Genomic DNA, 25490 nt, shown 5'->3' on the forward strand with positions numbered 1-25490 from the left:
ATTCCCCAGCGTAGCAGGAGGCCGATACACAAGGAGGCCGGAGATGGAAACGGAGGAAGATATGCCAAGGGAAAAATGACAGCTTTCAGTGTTGATAATGCCGCAGTCTACTGCCTTGCACACGAATGTGTCTCTATACACGATGGCCACTCCACCCCCTCTCCCATCCGGCCTATCAAGATGGAAAATGAGGTATCCCGGCGGGAGAGCGTTGACAATATCGGGACCAGAACACGCGGTCAGCCACGTTTCCGTCAGGAACAAAACATCCAGACTGTGGTCCAAAAGGAGGGAGTGTATTTCCATAGCGTGACAAGGCAGTGATCTGCAGTTAAGCAGAGCCATAGTGAGTGAATTTGGGTTCACACAGCTATTAGACGGACGACACCCAGGACAGTGTTTAAAGGCAGTACCCTCAACCCAATAGTAACGGCAACTAAGATGTTTAGGCGCGCGAAGCGAGAGCAGAGAATCCCGTGAATACCTGTAGGAGGGGGCCAGAGGTCTAGATGGATTGAGCAGAGTGGCATGCCCTGAGCCCGTCTGGGCCCGGACGGGCCCAGACGGGCTTGACTCTGGCGAAACTCCGGCGATATTCCGGCATCCCCGCTGCGCGTCTCCGCTGCGCGTGGACATGGCAGAATTTAAGCCCTGGTCGCCTCCTAGAGAGAGGACTAGCGCGTGCACCCTCTTCCCCAACCAAAGATGGCCGCCAACCAAAACGAGGACGAGGGACCCGCAAAGAGCAGTGGTTCTTACAATTAGAGTGCGTGTGGGAGGACACAAATACAGGTATGCGTGGCCAGTTTGATTAAGAGCAGGGGAAACAGTTAAAAGTAAAATTAACGCAAATACCAAAAACGGGATTTTAAAAGCTCAAAAGAGCAGCAATCAAGTTCGCGCTGCGAGTAAAAGCGCGGCGTGTAGTGCGCTAGTGGTCAAGAGCGAACTGACCTGATTTGCCAGAATTTAAGCCCTGGTCGCCTCCTAGAGAGAGGACTAGCGCGTGCACCCTCTTCCCCAACCAAAGATGGCCGCCAACCAAAACGAGGGCGAGGGACCCGCAAAGAGCGGTGGTTCTTACAATTAGAGTGCGTGTGGGAGGACACAAATACAGGTATGCGTGGCCAGTTTGATTAAGAGCAGGGGAAACAGTTAAAAGTAAAATTAACGCAAATACCAAAAACGGGATTTTAAAAGCTCAAAAGAGCAGCAATCAAGTTCGCGCTGCGAGTAAAAGCGCGGCGTGTAGTGCGCTAGTGGTCAAGAGCGAACTGACCTGATTTGCCAGAATTTAAGCCCTGGTCGCCTCCTAGAGAGAGGACTAGCGCGTGCACCCTCTTCCCCAACCAAAGATGGCCGCCAACCAAAACGAGGGCGAGGGACCCGCAAAGAGCGGTGGTTCTTACAATTAGAGTGCGTGTGGGAGGACACAAATACAGGTATGCGTGGCCAGTTTGATTAAGAGCAGGGGAAACAGTTAAAAGTAAAATTAACGCAAATACCAAAAACGGGATTTTAAAAGCTCAAAAGAGCAGCAATCAAGTTCGCGCTGCGAGTAAAAGCGCGGCGTGTAGTGCGCTAGTGGTCAAGAGCGAACTGACCTGATTTGCCAGAATTTAAGCCCTGGTCGCCTCCTAGAGAGAGGACTAGCGCGTGCACCCTCTTCCCCAACCAAAGATGGCCGCCAACCAAAACGAGGGCGAGGGACCCGCAAAGAGCGGTGGTTCTTACAATTAGAGTGCGTGTGGGAGGACACAAATACAGGTATGCGTGGCCAGTTTGATTAAGAGCAGGAGAAACAGTTAAAAGTAAAATTAACGCAAATACCAAAAACGGGATTTTAAAAGCTCAAAAGAGCAGCAATCAAGTTCGCGCTGCGAGTAAAAGCGCGGCGTGTAGTGCGCTAGTGGTCAATTTTGTTTTGAATTCACAATGATTTTACTCCATCTCAGCGCAGCCTTCGATACTATGTCTCATGCCACTCCCTCGGAGAGGTTGGCTAATCTGGGTGTCCAAGGGACAGTACTATTCTGAATGGTATCCTTCTTAAAGGATCACACTTTCCAGGTTTCCTCAGCCTGTGCCTCCTCCAAACGGCACGCCCTTACCACAGGAGTTCCCCAAGAATCAGCCCAAACCCGGATGCTATTTAACATCTATGTTCACCCATTGGCTGACTTGGTGGCAAGCTGTGGCCTCATTCTATTCTCATATGCAGATGACACTCAAATCATCTTCTTTTTGTCATATGCCTAGGACCACGACTCTGAGGCCTTGAACTCCTGCTTTGATTGGTTGCCATGTGGATGAACAACAATTCACTCAAACTCAATGGAGACAAGACAGAGGTACTAGTACAGAAAAAGAACCTGTCACTTTGGAGCCCACAGCACTGGCCAGAAACCTTGGGTGCTTATCCATATCCAGCCCCCAAGCTTAAGAACCTTGACTTTTTTGCTGGTCAAAAAGCTGTCCACGAAGCCTCAGGTAACAAAGGTGTCCACCACCTGCTTCGCCATCCTGAAATGGCTGCAAAAAATCATCTGACTACTCCTGCTCCCAGGAAAAGGAAGGTTAATCAGGCACTCATTCTGTTGAGACTGGACTACGGCAACATACTCTATCTGGGGGCGGATAAAGCTTCCATCAGATCGTTGCAAGCGATCCAGAATTCAGCTGCTGGGATGCTCTACAGACTCTCTAAAAGTGCCTCCACCTTAACCCTCCTCCTGGAGCTTCATTGGCTCGCAGTGAAGAAGCGGATACAATTCAAAGCCTTGTGCTGTGTGCACAGAGCAAGATCAGGGGTCGGCCCATGACACCTTCTTGAACTGGGGAGACCGTATCAGCCGGCTCGTCCCCTACGTTCTAGCAACTTGTACCAGTGCACTGTCTCTAGAGTCAAATGTACATGGATGGGAGGCCGGTCCCTCACATACCAGGGCCCTAAACTGTGAAATGCCTTACCTGAACCCTTGAGAAGCTGTACCTCGCTGACCATCTTTCAAAAACAGCTGAAGACCTGGATGTTTTGCGTCAGTGGGACCTTGTTATTCCAGACCTGACACCCGGTGTGAGCGATATACAAGATGGTAATATTAATAATAATAATAATAATAGAATTTAGCTGGATTATTGTGTTCATGTGGGTAGAACTGGTCTGAATTAATAGTGTTGATGTGGGTAGAACTGGTCTGGATTACTAGTGTTGATTTGTGTAGGACTGACCTGGATGAACAGTGTTTATAAGTATAGAAATGGCCTAGATTAATAGTGTTTATGTGGGTAGAACTGACCTAGATGTATAGTGTTTATTTGGGTATAACTATCCTGGATTTAAAAAGATTATGCGGGTAGAAATGACCAGGATTAATAGTGATCATGTGAGTAGAATTGGCCTGGATGAATAGTGTTTAGGTGGATAGAATTGACCTGGATTAATAATGTTTATGTGGGTAGAACTGCTCTGGATGAATAGTGTTTTCGTGGGTAGAACTGGCCTGGATTAATAGTGTTCATGTCAGTAGAATGGTAGAAATAAATAGTGTTTATGTGGTAGAACTGGTTGAGTAGTGTTTAAGTGGGTAGAATTGGCCTTGATGAATAGTGTTTAGGTGGGTAGAATTGACCTGGATGAATAGTGTTTATCTGGGTATATCTAGTTGCGGGAAATGATTATTATTGTGCAGGAAGGGAAACCTTCTTGTACAAAAACAATCACACGACTCTTTTCCCTCTTCCTATGTGTGCAGAATGCAGCTCATATAGAAAGAGGAAAAACGAGGAGAATTAAAGATATTTCTCCTCATTGTGCCTCCTATATGCCTCCCCTGGAAAGGCATACGTTTTTTGGCGCTGCCTCAGTCTTACGATTTCTTATAAATCAGGGGCAGTGTCAAAAAGCCATGGATGTTGCTGGGAACGCCCCCAGCAACATCCATGGCCTGGATTAATAGTGTTTCCAGCAGTTTTCTGCGTGAAAGGGGCACCGATTTATGAGGCCATGAAAAGCCATGTAACGTGGATTTAAGTGTCCTTATAAAGATGCCAGTGGCACATTGCGCCACGAGAACATCAAAAAAGTAACGTTACGGCGGCTCGATAGTACAGGTAGTGCCTCATTTATGTGGGTAGATTTGGCCAGGATGAATAATGGCTATGTGGGTAGAACTGACCTGGGTGAATAGTCTTTATGTGGGTAGAATTGGCCTGGATTAATAGTGTTTATGTGGGTAGAAATGATCTGGGTGAATAAGGTTTATGCGGGTAGAACTGACCTAGGTGAATAGTGTTCATGTGGGTGGAACACAACGTGCTAATAAAGGTGGCAGACAATTTGAATGTAGGAAAGATTAAATAAAAACAAATTAAAGTGATGCACTTAAAGGAATAAAGGGTCTTGTGAAACCTGTCTACACAGTTCAAGACACATGAAAGTTAAATAACCAAGTATTTGTGGAGTTCATTGAAAGGAGACCTGGGCTTTCTGTTTGACCTGAATTGAAAAACTGAAGTAGATAAATAGACGAAATGAATTGAATGCCATATTTGTAGACCGCAACTTTGGATACCTTAGGAGCATCTTGGCGCTGTGCGGGTGAGAGCAAGATTTCGAGACACCGGGGATTCACAGGATTCTGACCTTAAACAATAAGTACCTGGCACATTGTGTCAGTGGATGGAAAAGAACCAAGTTTTGAGATTTTTCTTAAACAGGGGTTCAAAGTCAATAAAGCTCATCTGTTTAGGGAGTTGATTCCAAGCCTTTGTTCCCAAAACTGCAAAGCATTTACCGCCTTTGGTCTTACACCATACATAGGAATGATCTGGAACATGGGCGGACCTTTACTTCTGTTTTATGGATTTCCAGAAGATATTTTGCAGAGCTTGCAGTTGAAGATCCAGACATAAACTGAAGTTCACTGCCTGACCCTATTGGCCAAATAACAAATCTTGGACAACCCCACCCCCTTGCCCCCATCCCTGTCTCTCTATTGGACAAACGTAAGCGATACAGGCAGCAGATTCACGATTTTTGAAGCCAGAAATAGCTTTTAGCTTATTGATTGCTAAAATTGCCTCTCCTTCAATAGGTGTCAGTGGGGAAAATACCTCCCCCCAAATTGTCTGTGACAAACTCGTCCACTTTCCAGTTTTAAAATGTTTGCATGCATGGAGCTGCCACAATTTTCAGACCCAAGGTCCTTCTGTGTGTTTTAAGTTGCCCAATTAGCCAGACCTTGGTGGGACTACAGATTTTAGGGCCCGATTCACAGAACTAACTTAAGACAAAATCCTAAACTTACTACTTTTGGTATTCACAGAAGGCATTTAGTAGTAGTAAAGTTAGGATTGTGTCTTAAGTCTGTCTGAAGTCTGTCTTAAGTCTGTCCTAAATTTGTCTTAAGTCTGTCTTAAGTCTGTCCTAAGTTTGTCTTAAGTTTGTTTTAAGTTTGTCTTAAGACTGTCTTAAGACTGTCTTAAGTCTGTCTTAAGTCTGTCTTAAGTCTGTCTTAAGACAAAATCCTAACTTTACTACTACTAAATGCCTTCTGTGAATGCCAAAAGTAGTAGGACAGACTTAAGACAGACTTAAGACAGACTTAAGACAAACTTAGGACAGACTTAAGACAGACTTAAGACAGACTTAAGACAAACTTAAGACAAACATAAGATAGACTTAAGACAAACTTAAGACAAACTTAAGATAGACTTAAGACAAACTTAAGACAAACTTAGGACAGACTTAATACAGACTTAAGACAAAATCCTAACTTTACTACTACTAAATGCCTTCTGTGAATTCCAAAAGTAGTAAGTTTAGGATTTTGTCTTAAGTTTTGTTCTGTGAATCGGGCCCTTACTGTCCACTTCACACTTTCCCATCACCAAAGGCACTTGTGTCACTCCCGGGTGCGTCCAGTCTGTCCAGTGCTTTGTTGTCTGTTTTGTGTTCCTGGAGTTGAGTGCCTCAAGATTGACACATACCTCAAAGGAGGCTTACATGGCCGTAAGCGGATGGGAAGAATGATATCATCATAGTATCTTGTTCTGTATCGAAATATTGAATGCCCCAAGAGTGCACAAGAGATGCTCTTGGTGCATTGGATGGCATGGAAACACCCCCATGCAAGTACTCTGACAGCAGCTTCTAGCAGTACCCCCTACTGCTGCGGGGAAGGAGTCAAGGTCACACAGTGCTTGATCTCTGAGTGACTAGGCTGATCGTTAACTCAGTGGGATCTAAGTCAATATATCTCTGTCACATAAGTCTGTCAGGCGGCATCCCAAGCAACAACATGAAGACAAGATGGCCGCCTCCTCCAGGGAGTGCGCTCTAGAGGTCCCTCCACTGAAGGTTCTTTGACACCCAGTGGCGTAACACAGGCTCCCGCAGCCCCCACGGTGCTGAGGGCCCCCGAGCTCCGAGGGGCCCCATCAGCACAGTACTCTGGCTGGAGATCTCTTGATTGAGACCAGAAGGGGCCCCTCCACTTGCCTTGCGGGGGGGGGGTCAAGTTTCATTATTCCAGTGTTGACACTCAGGGGTTAAAACAAATTTGGGGGGAGGGGTGAAGCTCCCAAGGGTCTTTGGTCAGAGATGCAGAAAAGTCAGACTATCGCACCAGTGTTCATGCAGTATTTAGAGAATTGCAAAATTATAGTTTGTAGTTGGGCGAATTACAGATGAAGGTGGGAGGCTAGAAGGGGGCAGAGTCAAAGTAACACAAGAGGATTTCATGAAAAATATAGTTCTACTAACACAGACAAAAACAGATAGCTAATTATACACTTTGTTACATTTATTTTAATTAAATTGTCTATTGGATTTTCTCCCTATTCTTGATTTTGCTTATCATATTTTCTTCCTAACTTCAGCCAATGGATGACTAATAATGAACTCCAATCAACACCCAGTATAACAAAGGATGACTGAATTCAGCCCCATCTCTGGGCGTCAACTTCTTCGCTTCCTCTATAGACCCCTCCCTGGTCCTAGTCTCAGTTGCCAAGACCTGGGAGTTGTGTTCAAGAGGAATCTGGTGCTAGTGACACCCGCGAGCACTGTATTCAGAACTCTTAGGTCTTTCTTGGGGCTGAAAGGTGAATCTTCCAACAACGGGCTTCTTTTTTTTTGATGATCAAGTTTATTGGCATTTGAAAATCAAATTCACATAAGGACAGCACACAATTGCACATTAGATCAGAGCGCATCGCTAACCGCCAACGAAAGCCACCATCATGATTGAGATGTTCGAACAAGCTACCCCATTTAAGAGGCAACCTAACACTGCAGGAGAAAATCAGAACAAATAAATCAAAACAGTAGATTCAGCCCTTTGCCCCATACCTAAGGAATCTCCCAGGACATCCTCGGGCCTCGAAGAGAGGTTCCTCCTTGGCCGCGCACCAGTCCACCCCCCGCCACCATTTTGGCAGGGTAGGGGGTTTGGCCTGAGCCCAGGCCGAACAAAGGGCCTCTTAAACCTTCTTCTGTGCTTTCACTAGGCACCTATACATTGGAATTTACCATCAGCCACATCTGACTCTCAGAAGTAACCAGCAGGGATTCACTCCATAACCCTCAATAGATGCAAATTCCACAGATTCAACATCAGCAGTGACTTCTCCTTCAAAACGCACACGTCACAGAAAACACAGACATCTAGCTACCAAAAATCAACTTTACAGAGAAAAACCACACACCTCCCAGATTCTGTTTTCAAAAATACAGCCAAGCCCTGGTCCCCTACTTCATAGATGGTGCCAATGTCCCGCTCAGTAGCGTCCTGAATTGTACATTGTTGCTTAGGAAGGGAGTACTACATGACTTTGGATGACTTCTTTAAGGGTGTAAATAATACAATCAACACCCACCCACCCTGAGCTACTCACAGTACCTACAAAACCTGCTGCGTCAACTTCAAGATTCTATAACTCAACAAATATGGCCGTGTGGCAGAAAAACTAACCATCTACCGCAGGCAACGTTAAACACAAGGGGGCAGATTTACAATAACTGGCGCATCCCTGCATATCAGCAGGGATGCGCCAGTTATTGTGCGTCACAGCAGACACCTCTTGCACCACCATGGATGCGCCGCATTTATAATGCGGCGCACCATGGCGCAAGAATCGACAGATGCGTGACGCATCTGATGCCGGAAAGTTGACGCAGTGCTGGAGTTGTGTCGCAAGCGCGACGCAACTCCAGCACTGCTCGGGGGCCCTATGCCTATGTAGGAGAGTAGGGTCTCCTTTCCTATGGTCATCCCATTTTTTGCTTTTTGCTTCACTGGTTTTCGACTTAATGTGGCTGTGGGCCTGCTAATCAGACCCACATCCCTGCTGTTCTCTCTCTAAATTCACACCATGTAATTTAGGTACATCACCAATTGGGATTTGGGTCACTCTTGTGAGTCCCTGTACAGTGTACCATAGGTACCCAGGGCATAGGTGCACCCAAGGCCTACCAGGGGCTGCAGCATATCTTTTGCCACCCCAGGCTGGCCATCCAAACTGACACAACTGGCTGATCACTCAGCTGGGGCAAGGTCGTGTAATCACCCCTTGCTTAGATATAGTATTCCTATGTCTAACTTTATATCTAGACACATATACACCTATAAGTCACTCCTAAGGCAGGCCTTAACAATCCTGAAGGCAGAGTGCTTGGTTTTATGTGAGATGGTGCTCTAGCATGAGCTGATCCTGTCTGCAGCTTTCGGAACCATGTCCTTATAGCTGTTCTAGGATAATGCCATACCATATACTCTTAAGTGCATTATAAACCTTGCGGTTAAATGCTATCTTTGGTTTGGCTTTATCAAAACATGTCGTGTAAGGTGTCATACGCTTTGGAATACTACTCACTAGTCCTGGCGATGGGGGTAGCATTCCAACCTTCTAGAGAAGAAGACATGTTACTTCCATTAATCCCGGTTAAAGTTAACCAGAGCCTCAGCATCACAAAATGGATGCTGCTGCCACAGACACAAGTCTGACCTCCTGCTGCTGGGAGTCCTTCCAGCGAGGGAGGCTTGGACAATAGGTTTCCTGTCACAGGGAGGTGCTAGCACCACCCCAGACAGGCTATAGTGTATTGGGGCAGGGAGGGCTGAATGAAATGAGACACTGCCTGGGGCACACAAGGTGTCCCATGCATAGTCCAGTTAAAACCGGTGCTGGGGCACTCCAGCCCCAGCTCTGGCGCGAAACTGGACAAAGGGAAAGGGGTGTAACCACCCCCTTCCTGGGTCCCACCCATAGGAGGGACCTAGCAGGTAATCCAGCCCCTAGATTTGGTATATAGATAGGAGCTGAGTCCCAAGACTTTAGATATATCCTGACTGAAACTCTGATACGAAACTCTGGACCTTCGACATCCTACTCAACGTAGTAGACTGAAGAATCTCGCTTGTGGTCAAGGAGTGACCACCCCGTGCAAGCAGGCACCATCAAGCGCTCAACAGTTTGCTTTGTCGTTGCTCCCGCCGGAGCTCAAACACAGAGCCTGATAAGACCCAAACTTCCAGACATCCAACAGCCTGATCCACAGCCACAGCAAAGCAGAGACCCGTGGAGGCGACGAGAGACGTGGGACCGGCCATCTTGGAAAGCCAGCAAATTGCTTTCCGTGCAACTTCTGAGGCACCCTCGAAGTTGTGCATTGGGGATTGAGAAGCTCCAGCCCCGAGCACCAACTGCACCGAAGATCACCTCTCCACACTCACCGAGTGCTGCGTGGGGCCCTTTTGCATTTTCCTGCTTGATGCGTCTGCCCGGTCACTTGCCCATTGGTTAGTGACCTCTGTGACAACGAAACCCAAAATCCACACTGTTGGTCTGGTTGCTTCAGACTGGCCCTTGCTTCCCTGTGAAGGATAAGCCCCTCAGTCCTTGCTGGCCTGAGTAACAAGCCATCTTTGATTCCTGCGTGGGTTGCATTTGCCAAGGCCTGTTGACTCCGAATCGAGATCCGATACCGCCAACAGCGAGAGCCTTTATGGGACAGTCAGTATTTAGCTCCTGGTTGCCGTTGACACCTCCTGGTCCACGTGGCTGCAGAGACAAGCTTCACAACATCACCTGATTGCTTCCCGACATCGCCTGGTTCCTTCCTGGTTCCTTCCTGGTTCCTTCCTGGTCACTGGCTAGTGACCCAGACTCTGTCCCCTCTGCTTTCAGGTACTCTTCATCCTCGATCCACCCTCGGATCCAACCGGACTCTTCTCAACTGGTCGCCTGCAGCATCTTTTCTCCAAGGCTCCATAGAACTCCCGACGAAACCCGACACACTTTGACACCTATGCACCCGCTTCCTGTGGGTGAGGTAACGCGAGTACTGCGGTGCTCCTGTAAAGATTAACTCTCCTAGTGTCCTAGTTTCAAGTGGTTAGCTTCTAGTCCAGTCGGAAGACTCCTAATTCTTTAACTTTGTAACTTTACGCACCCATTGACTTCTATGTGTGCACGCGTGCGCAATTAGACACTGCACACGCATCCCGTGGGCCTCCTGCTCCCTAACAACTGTTAGTCCAGTGTAGCCCCAGCGATTCCCAAGGCCCTAGGCCTTACCATTGTTCGTGACGTGGTTCTTATACCACTATTTTAGTATATGGTTTAGCGGGCCACCGGGGCCTATCCATATTTGTGCAACTTATTGTATGTTATATTAAGTTTCTTGTTATGCGCTTGTGCCTCTGACCTCATAAAGAGTTCAGAGGATTGATTTAGAAATAAACACATATATATTTTGAATATATAACCTGTGTTGTGTCCTTTCATTTGGTATTAAAGGGATTGCATATGGTAAAACAGCTGGCTTCACATGCCCTCTTGAGTTAAGCCTAAGACTGCTTTTGTCCATGCTACCACTAAGATAGCTGGTCTATAAGGTTGACTTTACAACCATCACCATAAGGGTTGTTTGGACTGGTGCAAGGTGCTCACTAGAATAGTGAACATCATATACCAGGCCAACTTCTCACTCCTAACATGCTGCGTCAATCCTTAGGCCTGCTTTATGCAGCCGCAGGGGTTTGACGCAGCATGGCCGTAAAAGTGACTAAGTGAAATCTTGTAGATTTCACTCAGCCACTTTTGCGAGGCATTCCTGCGCCGGAACGCCCCCCCCCCCCCCCGCAAAGGAATGCCCACATGTGGCGCAGGGCTTTACAACGTGACGCATCTCCCTAGATGCATCACGTTGTAAATACCCCGCAGTATAGCCCTGGCTTTGCGCCACAGCTGCGTCACAAAAGTGACGCAACGGCAGCGCAAATGTGGCGTACGGAGCTTGTAAATCTGCCCCATGGAGTCATGATGATATGACCAGACTCCAAACCACAAACTGCAGGATGGAAAAGGACAGACAGGAAAGCCTTTTCAAAATATGTGCTTTAATCTACAAAATTCCTCTGCACACAGGTTCCCTGCATCACTCCTGGAGTTTGGAGAGGCAGAAAAACACGAATATCTTCAAGGGGCACATCACCCTTCAGAGGTGAGAAGGGCTTCTTTGCAGAGTGGGATCATTTTCACTCTAATCAAACCCAGTCAAGCAGGAATGTGTCTGCAGAATTTTCATGACAAGTTTACATTGTGGGGGTCTTTTGTGTGCCCACTGGCCGGCACCTGAAGAACACACGCAGATTCCTGTGCAATATATCTTTTCCAGTGCCATTTTGTTAAAATTGAATATGGATACATATGACATAAATTGTTGTACAAGTCATGGTTTTGCTACAGTTGCAGCAAAGTGATATATTTGGAAAAGTAAGCAAATTAGCAAAGCTTCCCATTAACCTTCGTGAAGGCAGTAAAAACATCTTCAAAAATTAGAACAACCGTATCTGGAGCCTCTCTTGCGTGTACTCGGTAGTTCACCCACCTTTTACTTCCTACTGCGCTCAGTTGCTAGCAGGGGCGGCTCCTCCTTTATGGCGGAGGAGCGTCGCCCCACTGAAAAATAAAATGATAATAAAACCATTTTATTATCTTTTTTTTTTATTGCCAGCTGAGATTAGGGTGGGCGGGGCCACCCTGATGAGTGTCACATCACAGTAGAGAGGAGTGATGGGCACTTGTAAGTGTGCATACCAGTTTGGCCGGTTGTCTAAGGCCGGCAAAACAGACATGCGCACTTATGTTTCTGCAACACAGCTGCGTTGCACAGGCAGATTGGAGAAAAGTCATAGGCTACCTGTGCCTGAGCGAGTGTCAAGTCAGTGGAGGAGTGGTTGGAGTACTTTAGTGAGCATGACAGTTTGTCTGACCATCTTGGGCCGGCCAAACAGTCATGGGCAATTTGCATGTTCTCCACCGGCTGTATTGTAGAGCCTTTGTGGAGCACATGCGCAGGCACATATCCTTGTCTGAGAGCGGAACCAAGGCGCTTGAACCAATCACGATGCTGCTGTCATGGTGACAGCAGTTTCATGATTGGCATAGGGGAGCATGTGCATGCTTCCTGCTTCCAGCAGGAACAGAAAAGGACAGAGGCCAGCCGAGGTGGCAGCCAGGTAAGTCATTTTAGCATTTTTTTTGCTGCTGCCCGCCCTTAGTTTCGTTGGCAGCCGCCACTGATGTAGAGCCATGGTTGGACAACCCCAAGTCTCCAGTGACGATGGCCTCAAAAGCACATTTTGGGGCCCTTCAGCCCCTGTTTGCTCCTTGCTCCTCTCTCCTAACAGGGTCTGACAACAATGAATTCTGGAGGTCATGACTCTGAGAGAACTATGAATTCCAGAGGACATGCCCTATGAGAGAGAAACATATCCTGGATTTCATGCTGCAGGAAAGGGCTGTGACCTGGAGGAGGGATGCATCATCTTGAAAGGCCCCCAAACCTGGTGCTCTTGTTCTCTAAAAGGTTCCCCAGCCCGGAAGGCAAAGTTCTCTGAGTGGGTTGTAGTCCTCCCCTTCCTGGCCTCTTACCGATTTGATTACAATACTGAGAGTGTAGACTCCCAGTGTTAAGATAAGAGGACCTATTTGGAAGGATAAAAGCATACTCCTAGGAGCCATGTCATATGAAAGGATGCCAAGTCCTGGATGCCATGTCACCTGGGGGGCTCTAAATTCAGAGGCTATTCCCCCTGAGGGGGGGGGCAAATATGTGTCTCCAGGCACCCTCAGAAAACCCCAATCCTCCAATCTATGCCCAAAAAAAAGTGTAGCCCTTGAAGCCATGTCTTATAAATGGATGCCAAGTCCCAGAAGGTATGCCACCTAAGGAGGGGGCTCTAAGTTCAGAAGTTATGGTTGTATGATGTTACAACACATACTTTTACAACGCATGCCTTTACAACGCAGTTCTTACATCGCAACATCCACTACAACGCATTCCATTTCATCGCATGACCCTACATCGCATTTTAAGAAACTACCTTTACAACGCATTCTATTACATCGCATGCTACCTTTTACAACGCATATCATTACAACGCATACCATTACATTGCAATTAAGCTAAGTATTGGATAGTACAGGGGTAAAAATTACTATTCTAACTCAAGGGGGTGCAACAGTAGGGTAAGTGTTGGATAGTGTAGGGGTAAAAATTACTATTCTAACTCCAGGGGGTGCAACAGTATGGTAAGTGTTGGATAGTGTAAGGGAAAAAATTACTATTCTAACTCCAGGGGGTGCAACAGTAGGGTAAGTGTTGGATAGTGTAGGGGTAAAAATTACTATTCTAACTCCAGGGGGTGCAACAGTAGGGTAAATGTTGGATAGTGTAGAGGTTAAAAAATGCTATTCTAACTCCAGGGGGTGCAATAGTAGGGTAAGTGTTGGATAATGGTATGTGTTGTAATGCCTGTATTGTAGTGACATGCGATGTAATGGTATGCGCTGTAAAGGTATGCGTTGTAATGCTTCCGTTGTAGTGACATGCGTTGTAAATGATGTTGCGATGTAATGACTGCGTTGTAAGTGTAGTGCGCTGTAATGGTTGCATTGTAAAGGTTGTTTCCCGAGGTTAATCAGTCTGATGAAGGTCATGACCCTCAGAGATGCGTCATCTCTCAAGTCATGGCAAGAACTTGACCACTGGTGCTAAAGGCCAGGTCTGGGGACAGTGCCCCTAGCCCCGAAGTTCATGACCTTTGCTAGGATACCTATTTCTCGAGGTCCTGCCCTCTGACACTCCAATCACCCTGGAGGGCATGACCTCTGAGGGCATCATGGGTACCATGAACCAAAGGCTGGTCCTAGGGGTCATGCCCTTCGAGAGTTCCCTACTACCAGAGGTTTGGCAGTGCTCTCTGTACCCCTACATTTCAGGTCTATCTAACCAATCAGGACACGGCTCAGCAAATATCATTCAAGTGTTGATTTAAATTCTATAGCACTTATATGTTTCTTCGTGAGAGGTTAAAACAATTTCTGAACAGATTTAATTAGATTATCCGCAGCATTTTAAAACCACTTGAATATCCCCATGCTTGCTTTGCTTCAGTGATTTGGAAGTCAGTTTTTCAAGCATTTGGCTAAACCTAGGTGTGTCAAAAGCAGATATGATGTGCTTCTGTTTGTTAAGGTCCACACAGAAGACAATTGTGTAGCATCAAATTCCATAATGATGAGACATAAACAGATATGTAACCACAGCCACAAGGTCATGGCTTAGCTAGCAGAGAAATCACGTAGAATGAGCCTTTCCAATGTAATCCCATGTACACAGGTCCCATCTAAATTTGCAGCATATAAATTTATCTCACATGGATATCCCACACATCTGGCAAAGACCCGGCCGGCTGTGAGCTGCACTGGTCATGCGTGACCCCCCTCAGTCCATTCTGCACAACATTTCATGCCCATGAGCAGGTGTTACTGTGGCCCCTATGCCTTGATCAGCCCCCCTGTCTCTTAGGTAGCTAAGCAAGAAGGCAGAGGGCCTTCCGCTCCACCATGATGGGGGCGAAGAGGGGGAGGGGAGTACAGAGGTGCAGCAATACTTTTGAGCCCAAAGTAAACCATATAGTTACATTTTTGGGCGACAACAGACTACCTTGCACATTTGAAATAACAACCACTGGTATTCATAAAACGGGTAAAAAAAACAAAAGTGTAAAATGCCACAAATGGAGTACTAAAAGTACAGGCAGAATAATTCAAAATATTCAGGGCAACAGCAGTTGGAAAATTACAGCATCTCTAGGCACTATTATTTATTTATCTGGTTTTAGAGCCATATTCACAATGTTTTACCTGAGACCAGTTCAGCGGCGTGTGTGTACATTCACATATATATTTATATCCTTGCTTAAAATGTTGATATCTGACTTTGTATGTGTGGATGGATGGGTGGATGAATGGATAAATAAATGGATGGATGGATGATGGATGGATAAATGGATGGGTGGGTGGATGGATGGATGGGTGGGTGGATGGGTGGGTGGATTGATGGGTGGGTGGATTGATGGGTGGGTGGGTGGATGGGTGGATGGACGGATGGATGGATAGATCAATGGATGGATAGATCAATGGATGGATGGATGGGTGGGTGGGTGGATTGATGGATGGATGGATGGATGGATGGATGGATGAATGGATGGATGGATGGATTTATGGATGGATGGGTGGATGGGTGGATGGATGGGTGGATGGATGGGTGGGTGGATGGGTGGCTGGATGGGTGGGTGTATGGAAGGGTGGGTGGATTGATGGGTGGGTGGATGGATGGATGGATAGATCAATGGATGGATGGATGGATGGATGGATGGATGGATGGATGGATGGATGGATGGATTTATGGATGGATGGGTGGATGAGTGGATGGATGGGTGGGTGGATGGATGGATGGATGGATGGATGGATGGATGGATGGATGGATGGGTGGGTGGATGGATGGATGGATGGATGGATGGATAAATCGTTGGGTGGGTGGATGGGTGGGTGGGTGGATTGATGGGTGGGTGGGTGGATTGATGGGTGGGAGGATGGATGGATGGATGGATGGATGGATGGATGGATGGATGGATGGATGGATGGATGGATGGGTGGGTGGATGGATGGATGGATGGATGGATGGATGGATGGATGGATGGATGGAACGGTTGTTGTACAAATTAAATGTTGTGGCAAGGGGCAGTGTCTGTTCTGGGGGGTGGAGGTAGGACAGAGTTGGGGGACAAGTCTCATCAACCTTCACCCTCTACAGACGCCACTGACAGTTGTATATTACTATAGACGTAGGCGTGACGTACTTTGTAATTTCCAGGAGTAAAACACTCTTACTGATGGAATGAGGTCCAAAACTCACAACTGTGGGCCTTTGCATAAAAAGGTTGTGGCATAGTTATAAGTTTTGTGGCACGGAGCAGCGCAGCAAGGTGACTCTGCATCACAGGGAAAGCGCAGGAATGCGCCATCTTTTTTATCGCCCTTTCCCCCAGCGATGGTGCCATTTTTTGCAAGCCTAGCGCCAACGCAGGCACCCATGCACCAGGGTGCAATAGTGCCTCTATTGTAGATAAGATGGTTTTTGAGCAGCAAAGGGGCACCTTCCTGCACAAACACAACCCTAAGAGGCGTTTTCCTCTTAAAAAAAGAGAAATAAAGATATTTCTCCTTGTTAAGCCTCTCCTGGGAAGGGGTATCTTTGTGGCAGGTCCCAGCCATTGTAAATCTATAACTTCTTCGACGCTCATGACGAGGTCAGCTCGTCATGAGCCACGGTGCTCGTGTGCTCATGACGAGCTGAGCTCGTCATGACCGTTAGAACGCTCGCACGCTGGGCTAATTCCCCTGCTGTGCGAGTGTTCTAAGGAAACGGGTGTGGTCATGACGAGCTGAGCTCGTCATGAGCACACGACCACCGTGCTGCATGACGAGCTGAACTCGTCATGAGCACGGGGGTGCTGTGCGTGCCCCCGCTTCCCCAGCACGGCAGAGGAATGTGCCCCGCAGGGAAGGTGATAAATGCATCAAAAACCATGGGAGTTGCATGGGAACACCCACCGCAACACCCATAGAATGCCTCCCTTGCGCAGAGAGATATGCAACGCAGAAGTTAGCGTTACGTTGCCTTACTACAGATTTTTTTAAGCCATTCAAAGCCACCCAAAGTGTTTGTGCGTGGCATCAGGGCACAAGTCCTATAAAAAGAAGTGAGGGGGCTGACAATATGCAAATGACCCCATGACATCACGTGCTCAACGTGTCCCGGTGTCTGAAAATGACACCGGGACACGTTAGCTTATTTCTGTGGGGCCCAGCTTCTTGGCAGGGGGCACGGCGTCCACCCAGTGAAAAGAGTGGGGGAACGCTGTCCACCCGCGTGTACCTCTGACTCGAGCCCTGCGTGGCATGTACCACATTCAGTGGTGCAAGCATGAGGCAAAGCTCCCATAGATATGCCCTGTAGAGTTCAATGTGCTGCAGCTTTTTCTTGCAGACGCTGAGACAGGGACGTGGCAAGGGTCCCTCCCAGTTTCTGATCAGGGCCCTGAAGGGCCATTTCTGTTGCTTTGCCTCAGAAGGGCCCATTTCTGCACCCTGATAATCGAATTAGCTCCTCACGTCCGTTCCTAGCGCCTACTAAGAGTTTATTTATTTATTTATTTAGTGTATTTTATAAAGCGCACAGATACCCCAACAGGGTGTCCCGGCGCTGCTGTGCGATCTTAAGCTGAGTTAGATGATTGTTGGAAAGAGAGTTAGCAGAACAGGAAAGTTTTTAAGGCTTTCCGAAAGGGGAGTTCTTCCTGAATCATCCGGATGGAGATTGGTAGCTTGTTCCAAAGGGCAGAAGCACAAACTTGAAAAGTTTTTCCGCCAGAGCGGGTTTTTTTGAATCGGGGAGTAGTGAGCAGGTTTTTTGAAGAAGAGCGAAGGAGCCTAGTATTACTGTAGGGGGAGAGGCAGGTGGAAAGATAGGCAGAACCCATACCCCTCATAGCACGATGGGCCAGCACTAATGCTTTAAATTCTGCCCTTTGACACCTGCAGCTGGTTCTGGCGTTGTTATTCAACAGAATGATGCATTATGGGACCCGGCGCCATGTTTTTATTGACATAGTGGGTATAGCTGAATGCCGCGTCCCGCGTCCCATGCAGGGGGACATTGGCAGGGCAGCCACCTTAGTGGCCACTAGTCGCAGCCCACCATCCCCTGTCCAGGGCTTTGTAGGAGGCGCGGCACGCCTCGTCTGCCCCTCCCCGGGGTCTCCATGATGCTCGGCCAGGGGAGAGCTTACCAATGGGCCAGTGGGGGTGGGCCAGGTACTTAAGCTCCGGCCACCCCTAGCTCTGCCTCTGTTCTGCTTCGGTTTGCTGTCCGCCCACCTGAGCGCTGCACGTTGTCGTTCAGTTAGGGATCGTCGTCTTCTAGGTGAGTGCCACGCTCTCTCCTCCCCCCGCCCCGTCCCTGGGTCAAGCCCAGGTTGCACAGGGGCCTGTGGTTGGATACCACGGGAGCGGGGGAGACGTGGCCAAATTGCGGTCTCGACCGCATGGACAGGCGAGCGTAGCAACGTGGTCCTCTTTGGGTACAGCGAGCAGCAATTCATTGAGTAGCTTAATGGGGCAATAACTAGGGTGCGCAGTGTCGCGAACAATTACACAAGTGGTGACAAGATGGCTGTTTCCTCATCAGGTTTTCAGGTGCGGCTGCGGGAACACTCATTCGTTGCCAGGTTGGCATGGCGGGCAACGCACGGGGACTGGACCCAGGGTCTCGCACGGACGCAGCTGTATGTGGGCTACCCCGGGACGGGGGAGGAGCAGGCGAACAACAGCTCTCTTTGGGGACCCCCTCCCCTGTCCTGGTTACCCATGCAGGTGGCAAGGACTTAGTAACCATGGGGAGGAGGGCACTTCCACAGGCCATGCGAAATGATATAGCGGACTATCAGCAATAATTGGGGCCATGCGAGCTAGTGTGGTCAGGGATTGTTCCATGTAGGGAACAGCGGGGTGCCAGGTCCATAGCTGCAGTAGAGCATTGGCACTATTACAGGCAAGAGTGTAAGGCTATCATTAGAAGGACGGCGTGCACTTGTCCAAGTCGGGATGGATATGTTTCTCCTTGATATACGGAAGCACGGGAAGCTGCGAGATGGAAGTAGGGAGCTCGGAGGTGGGGGGCTCTGTCATCGACGGTAGCCTCCTCCAGAGCTGTGGCGGAGTTACAGGGCGATCTGGAGGCAGACGGGTACAGTAAGGGTACCTCTGCGGCAGACTGGTACAGTAAGGGTACCTCTGCGGCAGAAGGGTACAGTAAGGGTACCTCTGCGGCAGAAGGGTACAGTAAGGGTACCTCTGCGGCAGACTGGTACAGTAAGGGTACCTCTGCGGCAGAAGGGTACAGTAAGGGTACCTCTGCGGCAGAAGGGTACAGTAAGGGTACCTCTGCCTGGCACAGTAAGGGTGCCTGAGCCAAGGACCTGGAGCCGCAGGAGGTTCCGGGAAACAGTGACGGCGCCCCGTTATTCCTTCGGGCGGTCCGGAGGCCTGAACCGACCGGGGGTGTGCCATACCGCTCCGCCCTGAAAGGGGGGCGGGAGTATAAGATAAGGATCTACAAGGTGCTGCACTGTCCGAGCGTCGACTCACCGTGCTGGCTGACTCATCAGGCTGGCGGGACCACGAGGGGCTGCCTGCCTTGGATCGCCCGTAAGATAACCCATCAAATGTCATACGCTTGTTGTATGAAAATAAACCGGCAGCAGTTCTCACCCAGAAACAATGCGTCCAGTGTAATCATTATATCGGCAAAATGTGTATGATGATGGGTGGGAGTGGAAGACGGTGTGGGCACTAAGAGGAGAGTCCCAGCTTGCCAATGCTGTTGGCTACTAAAAGCCAGGTTTGGCTGAGGTTTCACCCAGCCAGGAACTCGCAGGGCAGCTCCACGGATCCCAGCTCCCTTTAGCCCAAAAAAAACACTGAACCCTGCGGCACAGACTCCTCGAGAAAGTCTTATGTACTTTATTTCTTATTGACTCTGAATATCATTTGCACAACACACACAGAGCTGTGGTTTTGGGTCTTCGTTACTCAGACGCTACTGTTTAAATAAGTTTTGCACTTAAAAAAGAGTGAAAAAAAAGTAACAAATGTCAATTGTGCTGAAAATGTCATAACGTCACTGGCCGGGAGCAAACATGGCGTGGCCCTCGCGTGGGTACGATGGAGCACACTGTGTAGAATAAATAGTTTTAAGTAGAACAACAGAGCTACAAATGTGACCACTAAAAGTATTTAAATATGAATTATGAATTCACCTCTTACATATTCATTGCTCCTTGTGATCTTGTGCAAACCCTGCAATGCTACCCCCTACAGCAGAATACAGGAAGAGGCTGGCGCCGTGCCTGTGGTCAGCCTCACAGGGGAACGCCCACTTCAAGAGGAGGGGGCAGCCACTGGTGGGAGAGGGGGGTAGGGGCAGGGGGGAAGTGCAGGCATTGCTGAGGAGAGAGAAGCCAGAGGGAGGGGAGGGGTGAGCAGGGGCTTCGGAGGAGAGAGCCGGAAGAAGAGAAAGAGACATGACGGCGGAGGAAAGAGCTGGTAGGGGAGAAAGGCGAGAGAGTGCAGGCACTGCTGGGGTGAAAGGGGGCGAGAGGAAGGAAAACGGACGAGGGACAGGGCTTCGGGGGTGAAGAAAGAGCAGAGGAAAGGGGGGAGCAGTAGCCGCTCAGGAGAAGTGGGGGAAATAGCGCAGACACTGCTGAGGAGAGAGAGGCCATCAGAAGGAAGGGGAGAAGAAACAGGCACTGCTGAGAGAGAGAGGGGCTGGAGGAAAGAAGAGGGCATGGACTGCTGAAGAGAGAGAGGCCAGACGGAGTCAGAGAGGGGAGGGCAGTGCGGGCGCTGCTCAGGAGATAGAGAGACAAAGTAAAGAAGGGAGAGAAAGTGGGCACTGCAGAGGAGAGAGAGCGACTGGAGGGGAGAAGAAGGGGGCATGGACTGCAGAGGAGAGAGAGATAGACCACTCGGAGTAGAAGAGGGGGGAGAGAAGAGCGGGTGCTGCTGAGGGGAGAGAGGCCAGCGGAAGGATGGGAGACGAAGCAGGCACTGCTGATGAGAGAGAGGCCAGTGGAAAGAAGGGGAGAGGGAACAGGCACTGCCGAGGAGAGAGGCCAATGGAAGGACGAGGAGAGGAAACAGGCACTGCCGAGGAGAGAGAGGCCTGCGGAAGGAAGAGGAGAGGAAACCGGCACTGCCGAGGAGAGAGGCCAATGGAAGGACGAGGAGAGGAAACAGGCACTGCCGAGGAGAGAGGCCAATGGAAGGACGAGGAGAGGAAACAGGCACTGCCGAGGAGAGAGAGGCCTGCGGAAGGAAGAGGAGAGGAAACCGGCACTGCCGAGGAGAGAGGCCAATGGAAGGACGAGGTGAGGGAACAGGCACTGCCGAGGAGAGAGGCCAATGGATGGACGAGGAGAGGAAACAGGCACTGCCGAGGAGAGAGGCCAATGGAAGGACGAGGAGAGGGAACAGGCACTGCAGAGGAGAGAGGCCAATGGAAGGACGAGGAGAGGAAACAGGCACTGCCGAGGAGAGAGGCCAATGGAAGGACGAGGAGAGGGAACATGGACTGCTGAAGAGAGAGGCCAGTCGGAGTAAGAGAGGAGAGGGAAGAACAGGCACAGCTGAGGAGCGAGAGAGACGTAGTGAGGATGGACGAGTTCGCAGGCCCTGCTGGTGAGAGGCCCAGAGAGAGGAAGGGGAGGGTGAGAATATGAACTGCTGATGGGGGAGAGAGAAGGCTCAGAGGAAGGAAGAGAGGGGAGCTAAATGCCGATGAAAGATGGGTGTGGAGAGAGAAGTAGAGATAGTGAGAGTACTGTTTATTTATTTATTGCGTGATTTAAAAAACCATTGCAAATACAAAACTTTAGAATTTTTTTTGAAAAAAGATGTCAAGATTTCATTTAAAATGTCATAAATCATAAAAACCAGCAATAACATCATAAAACCAGTAGGGGTAGCAATAACAGGTGAAGCTTATGTAACATTATGCCAATGGGGAATCGCATTCTGTCGGCGCCTCACTGAGTTTTTTAACAGCACGCTCCATGAATTTGACTAGGGCACAGTTTAATTTAGTGTTCCTAGGATCAAAGCAGGCCAGGACTGCTGCTCTACAGCTTCTGATCATTTGTATGTTCCAAAGAGGCTAGAGAGAGTACAAGTGCTGCTGAAGAGAGAGGTGCGGAGGTAAGGAGACTTGAGAGAGAAGTAACTGCTAATGAGAGAGAGGAGTAGATGGACAGGGGAAGAGCAGGAGCCCTGAGGAGAGAGGGGTAGGGCCAGGGAATGACCGAGAGGGGGGTTGATGAAGGAGGGCGAGCAGGGAAAGGTGAAGGGAGGGCTGAAAGAAGCAGGAAGTGCAGGAACTGCTGAGGGAGAGACGGGGTCACCGGGCTCTCAGCAGAGAGCTGCACCCCAACAATCCTACCTTATTGGACTCCATGGCGCTCACCCCCTCCTTCAGGTGTCTGGTGAAGTCACTGGGTCAGACTGAGTGCAGGAGGGTCACTGGTGTGTCCAGGAAGGCTAGAGAAGCTTCGGATCCTCTGATTGGTCCTTCTGTTTTTTTGTATTAGTTATTAATCTGGGGCTAGATGACCAAAGCCTCGAAGCTAGTTCAAGGTGTCCTGGTCAACTTTCGTTCTCAGCGGTCCCTTGCTTGGATCCGCTATCTCATGGTCGCCCTACTGGCCTTGCTTTCGGTTGGATGAATCCGCTTTGCCTGCCAGTGTTGGCTGCCTGTCAGACTCTGAGCTGTCAGTGGGTTTCACTTCTCTTTCAGCCCTGGGGGCGTTTTGGTTGCTTGTGTTTTGCTTGATCCCACTCAAGTGTTGGCCAGTCACAGTTGTGTTTTGGTTGATCCCAGTTGACTTTTTATTGATCCAGAATTGAATGTTGTGTGCTGATTAGTAGCAGTTGTGTCTTGTCAGCTCTAAGATGATTGACGGATGTTGGCAGTTCAATGTTGGCCAGACCATGTTGTGTCTGGATTAATCCCTGTTGACTGTTGGTCTATTCCAGTTGATTCTTGCTTGCGGTAAAACAAGTTTTAATCAGTCCAAAAGTGTATGTTGGGTGTGGATTTGTGCCACTTGTGTCTTGGTTGGGTCCAGGTGAATGTTCACCGGGATGTATGTTGTTTTTCCCCGGTTGTGTATTGTGCACTGATTGGTGCCAGTAGTGTCTTAGATGGTGCCTGATGATTGTTGGTTGATGCTAGATGAGTGTTGGCCGGATCATCTTGTGTCGGTTGGTGCACGTTGAGTGCTGGTTGATCCCAAACTAGGCTGGTCTCAGTTGTGCCTTGGTTGATGCAAGTTGAGTGCTTGTTGATACCAAAGTAGGCTGGTCTCAATTGTGTCTTGGTTGGTGCAAGGTTAGTGTGGTTGTTCCCAAAGTAGGCTGGGCTCAGTTGTGTCTTGGTTGTTGCAAGTTGGGTTTTGTCTAGTTGCAGAATTTGTGCTGCCTTGCCATGGTTCCAGGTGGATGTTGGCTGATCCCAGTGTTAGCAGCCTTGGTTGCTCACCACTGAAGGTTGTGTGGTCGGTTGGTCGTGGTTCACCGCCCCCGCTACCTGAGGTCGCTCTCTCGTACTGTTTGCGTGTGCTGCTCTGGGTTTGCACCAGCTTCCTTCTCTCCTATGTACCAGCAGGATGGGGGCGGGGTAGGGTGATAGGGGAACTGACATCAGAGAGCCGAGCCCCCAAAGCGTCCTATCCACGAGCAGCTCTTCTGCAGTGCAGCCTTCCTCTCTCTTCCTCTCCAACCCCTCTGTCCCCCATGTCTGTCTCGCTCTCCACCCACCCTTAGATGACCCTCCCTCTCATCCCCCCCACCCCCATGCCTCAGTGTGTGTGTTCACTCTCTCTCCTGTTACACACACTTCCTTCCCTGAGCTTGACTTAGACGCCATGCGCTGGGGCAGCTTTTCAGGGCGGGGCAACTGTTTGTCTGTTACACACATTATTTCTTCATGCTGAGTGGAGGGGGTGGGGCACCTCGCTCAGAATATTCAGGGGCGGCCTTAGGCATGTGCAAGCTGTGCACCTGCACAGGGCCACCAAACCCCAGGGGCCGCCATGCAATATATATCCTTAATATAATAATCCTCTGAGGATGGATACATATTTGAGTGGCGGCCCCTGGCAGGGATTTGGCGGCCTCGGGCTCTGTTCCACTTCCAAACACGCTGACCCCCCCCCCCCTCTTCACTGGCCTCCGCGCCTGCGTTCCTCCGGGGGCCCTCTACCTACGCTCCCTGCCCAGGGCCGCCATGAGCCTAGAGCCGCCCCTGGAATATTATTTTGTAAGCCCATCCTGGACATCTTGGCGCTCTCTCATACCTTCACACACACTCTCTCACTCTATCTCCCCGGGTCTCCCCGCTCCCCTCACACGCGTTGTCTCCATCACTTTCTTCCGTCCTTCTCTTGCACTCTCTTCATCTCCTCCCTCTCTGGCCCTCGCCCCATGTCTCTTTCTAATGCTCTCTCACCCCCCCCCACACCCCCCCCCCCCCCCCGGGCACTCACCATTTCTTCTCAATCTCTCCCTCATAGCAAACACCTGTTGCTCCATTATTATGCCTTCTCTCTTTCTTACACACCCAGTCTCTCCCCTCTATTTCTCCAGTACAGACACTCGCGCTCTGTCTCACCTCTTGCGAACTCTCTGTGTCTTCCATAACACCCGTTTAATCACTTTCCACTCTTTACCCACCCATCCATATCTCTCTCTCTCTCTCTCTCCCCCTCCCTCCCTCCCCCCCCCCCCTATATTTCTTTTTGTTCTTATTTCGTCTGGGTTTGACGGGGTCATGATGTACTGTTAGATGTTTCTATTAGCGTCTTCACATAGCTGATGCGGCTTCATGGCGCTGTAGGGAATGCCATCACCTCGCAAGAAAAGCGCAGAATCACATCTCAAAAGGGAGCGGATGGCTCGGCTGCTCTCTGAAGCGGCGGTACGTGGGGAACGTGACCCCGGTACGTCCCGGGTGGAAGTGGGCGGGGACTACGCAAGGCGTATATTCAGCTGCTCACCAGGACCCCTCACCCCCACCACACCTCCCCCGCGTGGACAAGCGCTCTGCTCTCCATCACTTCACACCGACGTTGCCATAGCAACCGATCTGGCTGCTGGACCACCGTTGCTGCCTTAGCAACCTACCCAGCTGCTTGATCACCCCTGCCACAGAACAGAACCCTCGAAGGACAATCGGACTTGGGGTCTTTGAATGCAGAGCGATGCCTCAGCCCCGGGGGCCCTGGGACCGAGGACAGAGAAGGTCAGGGGAAGGAGGGGGGCTTCCTTCTCTGCACTCCTGGAGTGTTCAAAGAATGCTTCGTTCCGGGATAGAGTTCAGATATAATTTATTTGGCATAACTGTGCTTATGAGTTACTTCACTTCTAGTGGTTTAGCAGAATTAGCCATATTTAATGATTTCCTTTCACTACAAACCCTTCTGTGTTTTCAGGACACGAGACGCCGCCGACTCTGC

The 25490-nt window shown here is 49.3% G+C and overlaps 1 protein-coding gene across 1 annotated transcript in view; it reads right to left on the reverse strand.

Annotated features, from left to right (window-relative positions):
- LOC144768078 (solute carrier family 2, facilitated glucose transporter member 3-like) overlaps positions 1-23681 on the reverse strand; it is a 50022-nt gene extending 26341 nt beyond the window's left edge. Inside the window, exon 1 of the mRNA XM_078651465.1 lies at positions 22418-23681. Coding sequence (XP_078507591.1) covers positions 22418-22432 — 15 coding nt within the window. The 5' untranslated portion in view covers positions 22433-23681. The remainder of the gene's footprint in view (positions 1-22417) is intronic.
- Between the last annotated feature and the right edge of the window lie 1809 nt (positions 23682-25490).

The sequence above is a fragment of the Lissotriton helveticus genome, chromosome 7 (genome assembly GCF_964261635.1).
Source record: "Lissotriton helveticus chromosome 7, aLisHel1.1, whole genome shotgun sequence".
Taxonomy (NCBI): Eukaryota; Metazoa; Chordata; class Amphibia; order Caudata; family Salamandridae; genus Lissotriton; species Lissotriton helveticus.